At 43.0% G+C, this 14,732-nt stretch overlaps 1 protein-coding gene across 13 annotated transcripts in view; it reads left to right on the top strand.

The window, feature by feature from the left end:
• The window catches only part of pcbp3 (poly(rC) binding protein 3), an 80,561-nt gene extending 69,306 nt beyond the window's left edge, over positions 1–11,255 (top strand). For 6 of the 13 annotated variants that reach the window (XM_035392494.1, XM_035392497.1, XM_035392495.1 and 3 more), the window contains 6 exons: positions 118–261; positions 2,710–2,751; positions 4,767–4,845; positions 6,027–6,079; positions 7,382–7,551; positions 10,840–11,255. In XM_035392494.1, coding sequence (XP_035248385.1) covers positions 118–261; positions 2,710–2,751; positions 4,767–4,845; positions 6,027–6,079; positions 7,382–7,551; positions 10,840–10,894 — 543 coding nt within the window. In that variant the 3' untranslated portion in view covers positions 10,895–11,255. Of the gene's footprint in view, positions 1–117; positions 262–2,709; positions 2,752–4,766; positions 4,846–6,026; positions 6,080–7,381; positions 7,552–10,839 lie in introns of those variants that run through there. The other 7 variants (XM_035392499.1, XM_035392501.1, XM_035392505.1 and 4 more) reach the window with 4 other exon arrangements.
• Positions 11,256–14,732: the final 3,477 nt, after the last annotated feature.

Raw genomic sequence — 14,732 nt, 5'->3', positions numbered from 1 at the left:
GGTCTCTCTCCTGCTCTAAACGGTCTCTCTCCTGCTCTAAACGGTCTCTCTCCTGCTCTTAACGGTCTCTCTCCTGCTCTAACTCTGTCTCTGCCTCTCCCTTCTCCCCTCTCCTAGTCCCCACCGAAAGGTGCAACCATTCCCTACCGCCCAAAGCCCGCCTCCACCCCCGTCATTTTTTCAGGTGGCCAGGTAAGAGCCGATCCTCTGGCGGCGTCCGCAGCAAACCTCAGCCTCTTACTGCAGCACCAGCCACTGCCTGTTAGTGCTCAGGTTTTACTCATCTTCTCACTTGCATGCTCCTGCCCAGAAAAGCCAGGGGGGTGGGGGGGCGAGGGGGTGGGAAGAGAGCTTGCAATGGGTCTGCTTTTGAGAGGGAATCTTTAGATCATCTGCATCAGGATTGCAGGCGTGACACTCACATCCAGGGCTTGAAAACAAAATTTTTTCTATCTGGTCATTCCGAGCAGAATATATAAATAGTGATTAGATATCAGACTATAATAGATATTTATTACTATCAGATGGAAAGAACAGCAGCAGTACTACTGGTGTCGAGGGAGAGTGTCATACTAGACTAGTCATACACTAGATGCATAGCTACTGCAGGATTCACTCAGTATCTAGAGGTTAGAGTATCAGTTTCAGAAAACAACCTGAATGGCTAAATTCCATAAAGCACACACCTGTTGCACTTGACTATTGCAGAAGTTTAAAACATTCCAGTAAGGTTGTGGTGAACAATGTAGCAATGTTTCTTTTTCTTAACTACCCCAAAATTTCTACTTTACCGCTGCTTTGCAAATTAGGTCCAGATCACGATTTTATTTTTTCTCGGCAGGAAAATAAACTGCCATGACATTCCACCACCTAAAAAAGATTTTTTTGAATGTAGATGAGGATGGCAGAATTGTAGATGAAGCTAGACACTCTTGTGGGGTTTGCTCTGCATACAAGCCATCTGTAAATTAAGTGACCGCACCCAGCTCAGTGCTATACGCTCCTGTGTACAAGGACTACTTCCATCATTTCCTATGAATGAACCAATGTACAGCAATTATGGAGTACAGGTGACATACCTCTGGACTCTAGCGTTAATAGTTTATAGTCTTACAAACGCACCGTTCAGGCAGCTGGGAATTGGGAAATTCCCAGTTTGTGAACATCCCACTTCCTAGTTGAGAGCGTTCACATGACAACAACAAACAGGCAACATGGCCGCCCCCAGGAAATCTGCTCTATTTCTGCTGTCAGAATACAGAAAAGTGACAAACAACCTCGTCATCACCCATATAAACCAACACAGGGACGGAATGGAGCTCAGGAGGTCAATATTATTTGTACACTACATTTCTACATGTTTTGATGTACTGCCGTTTTTCGTAAATAATATTTAACACAGCTAGCAAACTAGGTAGGCTAGGCATCAGCTGATTTCTGTCAGTTACGGTATTGACAGTTAGGTAAGTAGCTAGCCATAAGGCTAACATTACGTTAGCTACACGAAAACTAGCTACATGATGAAGACAAATTTATGGAAGTAAACTGCAAAGTATCGTTTAACATCATAATCTCCTGCGCTAATGAGTATGACCTAAATTAACAATGAAGTGACTTATTTGTGTGCGGAGCAAGTACATTTCCTTACATTTCACCACAAACACTGCCATGTCGAGTGACGTCAAACCTACTTCTCGGAGCTCTCAAAAACCTCCCACTTTCCTAGTGGGATGTTCCTAGTTTGACAGGCATTCAGGTGTATTCTCCCACTCGGAGGTTGGAACTTTCCCACTTCCCAGTTGCTCGTGAACGCACCATATACCCAAAGAACACAAGCTAGAAGACTATAAGCTATAAGTCTTTTGTTTAAGACAAGTTGTGCAAGCTCTCTTTATTAGTTCCTACACCCCTCCCCCTGGGAAGATACCATATCCTTTTAATATTGAATATACAGCCTCATGACCTCCATATGTAGCTCTGGAAAAAATTGAGACCACATCAAGAGACTAAATTCTCACTTTCACAGTATATGTTCTATGTATCTCTGTAAAATCCAACTTTTGATATTCTTTCATGAACTATTGGCCACATTTGATTTTAATTCCAAAAACCGTATCACTGATTGGTGTATACAGATCTGATATGCTGGGCTCTCCAGTGATATTAAAGGGATATAATATCAGCACGTTTGTCAGTGTCATTCCAGTTCATTCTATGAGGGATGATGCAATGAGTGTGGGAGGAGCCAAACCTGACTCCTCCTCCTCTTGTGTGTCATTCATATGACAACACCAAGTCTCTAATGATAAACTCAGGAGGTCCATGAATTGCTGCTCGCTATCCCAGAATTCAAGGTCCCTGAAATAAGTATTGAAATTAAACTTGTTATAGCACTGGGGAATGCTCTATGGGAGTGATTATAGACGGAAATACTATAAAAGAATGGGGTTGGATGTTAGAACGGGTCATTTGGACTCTATTTACTGAGAGAATTTAGTTATTTCATGGACACTTCTTTTGTGGAATTGTAGATTTTTACATGCTATGTAGAGCACAGTGAGAATTTATAAAATTAATTTAGCGAAAGGAAAAGTACCCCCTGGGCACAGCGAGAAGCAGTGCTCAACAGAACTAAAGGTGAAGATTGTAAAATACTCTCTCTCCCTCTCCCTCCCTCTCCCTCTCTCTCTCTCTGTCTCTCTCTTGTAGGCCTACACCATTCAGGGACAGTATGCCATCCCTCACCCAGATGTGAGTTGCTTATCTCCGCTCTCCCTTTCACTGTCATCAGTCTGCATGTGTCTCTTCTCTCCGCTGAACTCTATTAATATTAGATCCTAATATTAATACCACATTTCCGATCTGTAATTTGAGTCATATTACAATCTGAAATTGCTCGCAGCCTGTGGCTTCCGAAGTGTGAACCAAACGAGGACTTGGCCTGTGCCAGGTGAAAATGGCCGCCCAGCGGGGTTGTCGTTTCTTCAGAGTCAGCTCCGGCTAAAAAGGGTGCGGTGTAACAGAACGCTCTTCATCCCCTCCGCCCCTGCGATGATGAGCGTGGTAAACCCGCGCGGGCCGGGGATGTGGGTCGTCCACACCTCCCGGCTCCCAGAAGACCATGTTGTCTCCGTGACTAATCTGACATCATCAGTCACGGTAGTAAAAAGCATCCAGAGAGAGACTGTGTGGCACATGCTTTAATTCGGGAGTGGCGGTGATTGATGCCCGAGGAGACGTCGGGTGACTTTACCATCGGTCAAGCGGGCGCTGATGTCCCCTTCATCTCGTTAAAACTTTTCCTAAAGGGTGAACCCATTCCTCAGCGTGCGGTCCACCCGCGTCCTGCGCCACTGCGGCACTGTGAATGAAAGCCGTTACCTTCATAGAGTTTGCGCGGCGTGCGGGAAGGCGGGGGGGGGGTGTTAGTGTGTCTAATCGAGGTCATCACCCCTCCACTGCGTAAGAAATGGCTTGGGGGGGAGGTAGGGTGTAAGGTGTGTATCCCCATGATGAATTTGGGGTTTTATGGGTTGATGCGCTACTCGGTTAGCGGACAGAGATACCCGGCGTAAGCGTTAGCTGAATGCTACCTTCTGCCCTTTGCCTGCACATGCATCATGCTCAGAGGATCATCAGCACGTAGCATACGCCAAACAAACATAGCTATGAGGCCACCAAGAGGAAGACCTGCAACACACGGTGTTCAGCCAATCACAAACCCACAGCACAGTGTTCAGCCAATCACAAACCCACAGCACAGTGTTCAGCCAATCACAAACCCACAGCCCACAGTGTTCAGCCAATCACAAACCCACAGCACATGGTGTTCATCCATCCATACATTATCTATACCCGCTTATCCTGAGCAGTGTCGCGGGGGGTGCTGGAGCGTATCCCAGCGTACATTGGGCAAGAGGCAGGAATACACCCTGGCCGGGCACACACACCATTCACTCATACACTCATACCTATGGGAAATTTAGAGACTCCAATCTGCCTACCTGCATGTCTTTGGACTGTGGGAGGAAACCGGAGTACCCGGAGGAAACCCACGCAGATACGGGGGAACACACAAACTCCACACAGAAAGGCTGAGATTCGAACCCAGAACCTTCTTGCTGTGAGGCGACAGTGCTACCCACTGCACCACCATGCCACCCCACCCGGTGTTCAGCCAATCTCAAACCCACAGCACAGTGTTCAGCCAATCTCAAACCCACAGCACAGTGTTCAGCCAATCACAAACCCACAGCCCATGGTGTTCAGCCAATCTCAAACCCACAGCACACAGTGTTCAGCCAATCACAAACCCACAGCACAGTGTTCAGCCAATGTCAAACCCCCAGCACACAGTGTTCAGCCAATCACAAACCCACAGCATACAGTGTTCAGCCAATCACAAACCCACAGCATGCAGTGTTCAGCCAATCCCAAACCCACAGTAGTGTTCAGCCAATGTCAAATCCACATCACAGTGTTCAGCCAATCTCAAACCCACAGCACACGGTGTTCAGCCAAACTCAAACCCACAGCACAGTGTTCAGCCAATCCCAAACCCACAGCACACGGTGTTCAGCCAATCCCAGGCCAAGTCCTATGCACGTTTTTCACTCTTTCTCTTTTTCTCTCTCTCTCTCTTTTCCACCATGATGTTTCATAGCCTCTCCTCGTTGTCTGTTTATTCTAGTTTAGTTCTTGATTTCTTGGTGTGACTTGTGTTATAAAAATAACCTCTTAGTTCTCCTGTCCCTCCCCCCCGTCAGCAGTTGACCAAGCTCCACCAGTTGGCTATGCAGCAAACTCCCTTTACTCCCCTTGGACAGACCACCCCTGCTTTCCCTGGTACGTACCCAACAGCCCTATTCAAATGTCCTTCTCTTTTACCTGTAGCAGCTCTTTCTCCTTTTTCATTCACTTTATCTCTCTCTCCGTGTTGCGCTTCTCAACGTGCCCCTGGTGGTTGCTGTCCACGTCTCACGTGGTGCTTTTCTTTTTTTTTTGTTGTTTGGCTGTTTCGTCTCACACTTCATTATAGAGTCCCCAAGGTTTTCCCAGCACATGAAGGTTGGGGAGGGTTTAGCCTATGGTTGGAGAACGTTCCGTCTGTGGTTGGAGAGGGTTCCATCTATGGTTAGAGAACGTTCCATCTGTGGTTGGAGAGGTTCCATCTATGGTTGAAGAACATTCCGTCTATAGTCTGAGAGGGTTCCATCAGGGGCTGGAAAACGTTCCATCTATGGTCAGAGAACTTTCAGTCTATGGTCCGAGAACATTCCGTCTATGGTTGGAGGACGTTCCGTCTATGGTCGGAGAGGACGTCTCTCCAGGCAAAGAAAGATCAACTTCCTGCAAGCAAAAAGTTTGAGGTTCCATCCTATCGCCCCCCCCCCCCCCCCCCCCCCCCCCCCCCCACTTCAGTAACAAAAAAAACCTGTATCAGATTCACCCTGAATAATGAACACCAGACAGGGCAACAGATAAATCTACAGTCTTGTTAAAAAAATAGCTTTATTCAACAATTTTGTCCTGGAGTCATCAACAATGAATCAAGCCTCACTTTTCCTGAACAGAACAGATTTCCATGACTATGAGACTTCAAAAAATAGTATTATTATTATATCTTTATGCACATAAATACAAATGCTATGCATACTCCAGGCAACCAACCTTTATAAAATATCTTTTACAGACACAGCTATTTTATATTTTGTTCACAACTAATTTATTAAACTAAAATCATCTCAACTCCAAACAATGGCAAATTATTCATCAGAATAAGGGCTTACACAGGACTACATGATTTTTATTCCATCTCCTTGAAATTCATTCCAAGGATCCCACCCATAACTTCTTGTTACCCCCTACAGCAACGTCTGTGCAAGGTATTAAGGGCGGGGCCCCGGTCTGTCGTCGTGACGGAGGGAGACTGGCTCCCGTGGTAACTCTATCGCCATGGAAACAACTCAAGTCTATCTTAAATGCTATTTATGCGGCCCTCTCTCTTTGCCCTGCTCCTGACCCAGGTTTGGATGCCAGCCCCCCGGCCAGTACTCATGAACTCACCATTCCCAATGATGTGAGTATGTGCTGTTCCTAGGAAGTCCCCAAATCACGCTGACATCACCATGACACCATACCCACATCACACCAACGTCACACGCACATTACGATGACATCACACCTATGTCATGCCCACATCACTCCTATATCACACCAATGTCACGCCCACATCTCACCAATGTCATACCCACATCACACTCACATTACAGTAATGTCATGCCCACATCACAACAATGTCACACCCACATCACACCAATGTCATGCCCACATAAAAATGTCACGCCCACATCATGTCTACATCACAACAATGTCATGTCCACATCACGCCAATGTCACACCCACATCACGCCAATGTCATGCCCACATCACAACAATGTCACGCCCACATCATGTCTACATCACAACAATGTCACGCCCACATCACCATAGTGTCACGCCCACATCATGTCTACATCACAACAATGTCACACCCACATCACACCAATGTCACGCCCACATCATGTCCACATCACAACAATGTCACACCCACATCATGTCCACATCACAACAATGTCACGCCCACATCATGTCCACATCACGCCAATGTCACACCCACATCACACCAATGCCAGGCTCACATCACGTACACATCACCTCAATGTCACGCCCACATCACACTAACGTCATGCCAATGCCATGTCCACGTTCATTTATACACCAAGCCCTGGCTAGATTCAGAATGCTGAAAATATGAATATTTAATTATGAATTATCTCTATAAAAAGCAAACCAGCATTGATAAAACATTAAATTCGAAGAGCCTTCTGAGCATACAAATTACATACAGGTAGATTACCTGTGGAGAGCTGGCTGATAAATGCTTGGTATGCCCAGATGAAACCTAGCTCTTAGGTCTGTTAGTTTTCTCAAACAGTTCTCATTGATAACTGCCAATGTACGGCAATATGTAAACATACTGTAAATATATGTACTTAAAAAATTTCTTTTGATAAATATATTTCACAGCATTGCAGTGCAAAATTATTTTGCATTATCTGGTATTAATTATTCATGCAATGACACATGCATATTTGCCTATATTGTGAAGTGTTTATATATACATAATACATTTTAATATATTTTAATTTATAAAGATTTTATGAAGATGATTCAGCAAATTCTTTTTTCCTGTATCATGTAGATTATGCATGAAAAGACTGCAGATCTCAAAGATATCGGCATGCATTTGTATGCAAGAGGAGCAAGAGCGCGACCAGTGTCATGAGACCTTTTTTGGGGTGTGGTTTTCCTTTTAAGAACCTCTGCAATTTTTTCTCAGCTAATAGGCTGTATAATCGGGCGCCAGGGAACCAAAATCAACGAGATCCGACAGATGTCTGGAGCGCAGATCAAAATCGCTAACGCCATGGAAGGGTCATCAGAGCGTCAGATCACCATCACAGGAACCCCCGCCAACATCAGCCTCGCCCAATACCTCATCAACGCAAGGTACCCAAAACCGCCGCTAACACCATTAGCTAGACCCAACACCTCATCAACGCAAGGTACCCAAAACCGCCTCTATCACTATTAGCTAGACCCAACACCTCATCAACGCAAGGTACCCAAAACCGCCTCTATCACTATTAGCTAGACCCAATACCTCATCAATGCAAGGTACCCAAAATCGCCTCTAACACCATTAATTAGACCCAATACCTCATCAACTCAAGGTACCCAAAACCCCCGCCAACACCAGCCTCGCCCAATACCTCATCAACGCAATGTACCCAAAACCACCGCCAATACCATTAGCTAGACCCAATACCTCATCAACGCAAGGTACCTAAAACCACCGCCAACACTATTAGCTAGACCCAATACCTCATCAACACAAGGTACCCAAAACCACTGCTAACACCATTAGCTAGACCCAATACCTCATCAACGCAAAGTACCCAAAACCACCGCCAACACTATTAGCTAGACCCAATACCTCATCAACGCAATTACCCAAAATCACCGCTAACACCATTAGCTAGACCGAGTACCTCATCTACGCAAGGTACCCACAACCACCATAAATGTTAATTCAGCTTCTAAACCTTGTGCACAAGACCAAGGCTGCGACTATACTGTAGGAACTGACTGGATACCACAGGGAATCTTCAAATTTGTCAGAGTCAACATGTTTTCATTCCAGTTTGTGGTTATTTGAAAAAAAATAATGGACTCCATTAAGTGTTGTCCTTAACTTCAAATCCTGATTATTGCTGGGATCCTCCTGAGATTCTTTTTTTTTCCACTACTGTTTGACTGTTTTTTCTTACCACTGTGGTTTTTTTTTTTTTTTTTGCTAAACTTACTCATTTTTGTAAGGGTTCAGGCTCAGTCTTTAACATTGTTCCTGTTTTCTGGTAATGTATCTTTGTGATAGCGGCTTGTATTCAGTTAACATTTGTCCTTAACTGTGAGTCACAAGTAAACACTAGTTTTACACTTTTTCTTTACAAACTCAGTTTGGACTTACCAAACTGACTATGAAGACTAATGTTTATTGAACCACTGCCAGTGTGGGGGGGGGGTGCAGTTTTGGGGGGGACAAACAAACTGAAGCAGCACTTCATAGCTCAGCAAAAAAAACAAAATCGAAACACAACACAACACACTGTAATGTTGCCTAAACACTGGCCAGTAGCACTACTTGAACATATTTTGCCCTCGTTAATAATATAAAATAATGTGTAGAGATGACAAAATGCCCATTTCACCTACATCACCTAAAGTTACCAACAGGCAACAGCTCAATTTCTAAATATGGAACTACTAAAGTCATTTTTACTGCCACTGTTACATTCTATGAAGTCATAAAAAGAGTAGGAAAATATTAGCTAACTCCAAGGTCATTTATAGAGCCGTCTGCTGCCATCTGCTGGACAAAATGTGAATGCTGAAGTTTAAAGGAGGCAACAAAATTCACCAACCCACGGAATATCCCGGGATTATCGGAGCTCTCACTCTCATCACGGCCACGCAAAACTAACTCAAAGGCTCCACAAAATTTCACACAGTCTATTATTCTGGATGTGTCGATTTTTTCATCTCTTCGTTGTGCCTTCTAATGCCAATCCTGTAGCCTCCATCTAACTGTTCAGCAATCCTAAGCCTGCCAAAAAATTTAGTCTCATACTATTGTCTAGATGGCTGCGGCTACTTTCGTGCCGTTTGCATTTTTCAGAAAGATGTTATAGGTCTTGTACCCCCGTCGTTGTCCACAATGCTTTGGTGCCGACACTTTGAAATAGCAAACAGGGAAAGCAATAAAAGGCATTACTTACACCACATCCAGCTAGCCAACTCCGTTTGTCATAACAAGAGCGGGAGAAGCCCCGGGTATAAGTTTGTCCTCGATCACTTGCCTGCTGCTGAATTTGTAAATTGGGTCGATCTGGTCCAAGCTCCTTTTCCTCTGTTTTTCTTCCAGTGAACGCCTTGTGAAAGGGTGTTTTTGTAAGGAAATAACCAAATTTTCTTTGATTTCTGTGGTTCCACTTGAATTTGCCATTTCCTGAAAGTACCGGTCAGCTAGCTAAGGAGCAGGTGTGACAGTCGCGCATCTGTAGTTATATTAATGGCGGGTGTGAACATGAAAGATAGCGTTGAGAATTGTCCAATGACATTACATCAACAAACATAAAAACAATACCAATTCGCTGCCAATAAAAGTGTGGAGCTGCGCCCTGTGGAAAATCTGAAGCAACCAATTAGAGAGCAGCCTCAGGTCACCTGCTTGCCAAAAGTTGAAGGACTTAGATACACACTCATTTGGCCAGCGCCCTACACCCAGGAAGTATATGTATTCAGACAGAAATTAACCAAATACAACTTGATTTTGGAACCAATTTTTAATAAATGCTCATTGCGCATGTACGAGTAAACAATTTTTATTTTATAATTATTTCGCATTTAGGGGGGCGGCGCCCCGCATTCATGAACCGCCACTGAGCACTACCCAATGAAATCAGAATGGAATGGAATTAAATAAATAATATTTAAGTGTTCACCCGTTTCTATTACAAACTCACCAGACCGTGTTTGTGAAGAATGTACCCAACGGTCACAGTTCATTCCAACTCAAAGTAAGAACCCCAGCCTAAATATACTGGAGTTTTAAAATCCTGTCAGGAGCTTTAGAATATAACAGCTGGGCTGTCATCGATAAACATTAACCAGGCAGGTTGAGAGATGTAGACTAATGGATGTTGCTTTACTGTCATTGGCTGGCCAGGTTCAGAGATATAGACTAAAAAATGTTGCTTTCCTGTCATTGGCTGGCCAGGTTCAGAGATGTAGACTAACGGATGTTGCTTTACTCTCATTGGCTGGCCAGGTCCAGAGATGTAGACTAACAAATGTTGCTTTCCTGTCATTGGCTGGCCAGGTTCAGAGATGTAGACTAACAAACGTTGCTTTCTGTCATTGGCTGGCCAGGTTCAGAGATGTAGACTAAAAGTGTTGCTTTACTCTCATTGGCTGGCCAGGTTCAGAGATGTAAACTAACGGATGTTGCTTTACTCTCATTGGCTGGACTGGTTCAGAGATTGTAAACTAACGGATGTTGCTTTACTCTCATTGGCTGGCCAGGTTCAGAGATGTAGACTAAAGGATGTTGCTTTACTCTCATTAGCAGGCCAGGTTCAGCTATGTAGTCTAACATATGTTGCTTTACTCTCATTGGCTGGCCAGGTTCAGCGATGTAGTCTAACGGATGTTGCTTTACTCTCATTGGCTGCTCAGGTTCAGAGATGTAGCAGCCATGTGGAGTGACCCCTCGTCCATGTCTACATCCTGAAGCCCCAAACCGACTCCATCATCTGCAGCTTTCAGCAGGCTCCTCCCTCGGACCCATCCTGCACCTCTCATCCGTCCTGGCCCAGTTAACCATGCCCACTTAACCACACCCAGTTATCTGTCCACCTGACAATCAACCTCCAGCAGCTGTCCTCCTGGTGTGAGGAGGCAGCTGCTAAAATGGAGACAAAATGATGTCGTTTCGTTTTGTTCTTGTAGTGCTTTAGTTTAGTATTTCCGCATGCCAAACTCTTAGGATCCAGCTGTGTTATTCTTTGACTCCTGTTTGCTTGTATTGCTGAGTAGGGTTGTTAAGTCTTGCAATTCCCTTGGCCTTTGCCAAGAAAATAACATATAAAAAAGAAACAAAAAATAATGTACAAAAAAATGTAAAATTTCTTTAAAAAAACGTATAAAAATGTAATTGCATCTGATTGCTACTAGGCAATGCTGTTGGCTAGGAAACAGGTGTGATGTGATGCACCTATATAGGGATGTTGCCATAGTGTCCCTCTTAATGATAGAGGCAGTAGTTTTAATACAAGAAGGCAAGGAGGAAGTAGTCTCAGTCCAAAAAGCTCAGACATACATATACCAAGTTGGATTGTTTTCTGTTTTTTTTTCTTCTTTTTTTATGAAATGAAATGTTACCTTTGCTTATTTAACTTTCGTTCTGGTCTGGAGACTTGTTTTGCTAAAATGCTTCTATCAAAGAAAAAAAAAGTTTGGAGAGTATTTATAGTTTGGAAAGTTTTTATAGTTGTCAGCCCAAATTAATTAGTGAATCTGTCCTGATTACAAAGCTCTGGCAAAACGTGGAGAGAAAGCAGTGAAGAACTGCAGAGCATGTCATGTCGTACGGAAGTGTCAAATGCTTTCAGAACCATTCTTTTAGATTTCTGCCCTTTCCTTTTGCCTCCCCCACCCCCTCCCTCCCTCGATGTTCAAGGACAACATCTGAGTTGACTGGAATGGGCGCACTCTAAATTCTACCCATAATCCTTCACTGCATCACATGACCCTTTTAAGCCAATGGCATTGCACCTAGTTTGTTTTCTCTTTCTCTCTCTCTCTCTGTATTTGGCCTACCCTGCATTTTAAGTGATTATAACCCATTTATATACTATACTGTATACTCATTTAAATATTCCTGTTCAGTCTTCCTGTTCCACTTCCCTGTTGGTAAATTAATAGCTCCAGTCCTACTACCCATTGCTTCAAAGAACAATGTCATTTTTTTGACACTCTAGTACCGTACATGTTTCAAAAAGGCGCTCTGCACAACCATAAACTTCACTCTCATTCATTATTTTTTTCATTTCTGTGTCTTGTGTACTTTGGGCAGTCGAAGGAAAATCATTTAAAAGCCTTTACGGTGGCATGGGGGAAAATGCATGATAAAAAAATAGATTTTTTGAAAAATGCATATGGATTTTTAAGACTATGGGCCGTGTCACTTTAAGCTCAGGTGCCACGTACTAGCTTGTCCCCCATGTGTATCTACATGAGGTGCCATGACGATGCCCAAACAGACTTGAATTGGCATTCATTTTTCAGGTTTCACGAAATTAACTTGAAAGTTTTATGAAAACGTATGAAATTTGGACTGAAAGCAATACCTGTGGAATTTTGTAATAAAATAAGAATTACAGATGCAACTTTCGCACAGCACTGAATTTGTTGAGGAACGAAACAGTTATCCGATGTAGTTTCTGCTTCAAATCTGTGCAGTGGACTTGTGAAAATACTGAACTTGAGAATGGCTCCTCTTCCAAGTGTCTGTCACATCTTTCTGCAGCGAGTATGCAAGCACTCCACTGCAGTTATACGAGGCTCTCGCACACCGCCCCCCTCTAAAGACTTTATAAATTTCCTCCTTTTGTGCATTCTTTCTCCATGAATCCACAAAGGCCTGGGCTTTCTGTCTGCATGCATTCATTCATATGCAGAAGCTCAAAAATGCCCTTGTACATTTTTTTTTACACTTTCACCTGTGGCACACTGAATAAACACACAGTCTGACTCTACGCTTCAAATGGCCTCCGGACCATTTACCCAGCATTCCACATGAGAGCTGTCCTGAATGCAGAATTGTGTTGGGGCTGAAACAGATTTTTTAGGGCCGTGGAATGTTCTAGGGTTCTGGCCAGTGGCAGACACCAGAACCCGGTCTGCCTTCCTCTTACACATGATTGTTTCTTTCTCTTTTTCTTTGGTTTTTGTTCAAAAGGCCATCATGTTTGCTTCAGCAAATCCATGGTATTTCCAAAAATAAAAAGAAATAACTTTTATTTCTGGATTTAAAACAAGTTACAAAACAGATTAGATTTTCCCCTTTTGGTCAGATTATGTGATTATAAACAGCTTGAAATAATTTTGCTTTCAATAAAGGAAATGTTCTGCATTTAATATGTTTGTGCCAATATCCAGAACATGCACGTTATTATGTCCCTTATTGCAGTGTAATTATCTACGTTTACAAAGTGCAAACTTTGTAAATGAAACTTTATCCATGCTACTTCTGTATATTCCATATTTCATATATAACTGTAATTACGTCAGAACAGTGCTTTCCCCCCTCTGCTGGAATCACAAGCTGTTTCTAAGAGACGAGGGGAACGGGCGCTGTTTATAATCACATACACAAGCCTTGTTTTTTCCACAGTCCTTCCGTTCACTGTTTGCTTTTAGGTTATTTTAGTCTCTGTTGGGTTTTGATTTGTTGCCGTAGTTATTGACAATGTTAGTTATTGTAGCCCTTGGCCACTCCCCCGGAAATGGTGATCCGTATATCGGAAAGACCGAGCCCCCCGAAAACCGAACCCTCGTTTAACCGAGCCCCCAAAAAACCTGCGTGCTCACTTGCGGTTGCAGTGCTTCCTGAGACTGTGTAGTGTTTGGAAACACGTTATGTTATGTATCTAGGCCTCAACCGCATTTGAGTCAAAAATTTGTTTGGCACTATCACTTAAGTTGAATGTAAATCTTTCAACAACACAGATTAAGCAATGCAGTCTTTTTAAGCTGACTTTGAGAAACAGCATCGTTTTAAAGTGTGCTTGTTAATAACACTTATACATCGTAATACTCAAGGATGCTTTCTTTCTTTTTTGTTTTTAAGTAGGTTTTTGCCATGCATCCGAATGCATGCAACCGAGCCAAAGGCAACCTGATTTTAACTGGCTGGCAGCTGAAGGTGCTGAAATGTCAATGCTAGATGCTACAGGTGTGGAGCTACAATGCAGTGACACTGTATACTTGCCATTAGCACTGCAAGCAGAAGGAACATGAGCATGCTGTATCATCAGCATAAACTCATGAGGCGGTTCAGAGCAAAGTCACTGGATAATGTGAGTGAAGAATCGGTTTTTGCTGCGTTACCTGTGTACCTAGCTGGAAGAGATTTAGAGATTTCTCTGTTAGCACGTTGACCTGTGTTGAATATGATCAGCAGCTGTCAGTCAGACACATTTATTTATTACTTAACCTCACGTGGAAGAATGAAACAGGCCAGTCACAAATATTTATGCTAAAATGTCTTTATATTTTTGCTTTTAGTCGGCTCATATTATGTTGAGGATTATGGGGAATGCGTATTTAATTTAACAGTTCATATTCTGCAATAGTTATGTCATTTGATATTTTGCACAGCTTTGCGTTTTAATTCAAAATTATTTAAAGGATTTATTTTAGTTTAGTTTTTGATAATTTAGTCAGATTGTAACTAAAAAGCTTGTATGGAATGTTCTAATACAGTAGTCAATGAATAAGTCAGTGAAAAAAAAAACAATGCTCTTGGGCTGTGTATGTGTAGCATTTTATTGTGTTATTATTATTGT

Source organism: Anguilla anguilla, chromosome 15, assembly GCF_013347855.1.
Source record: "Anguilla anguilla isolate fAngAng1 chromosome 15, fAngAng1.pri, whole genome shotgun sequence".
Lineage (NCBI taxonomy): Eukaryota > Metazoa > Chordata > Actinopteri > Anguilliformes > Anguillidae > Anguilla > Anguilla anguilla.
This window is presented reverse-complemented; position numbering and strand designations above follow the sequence as displayed.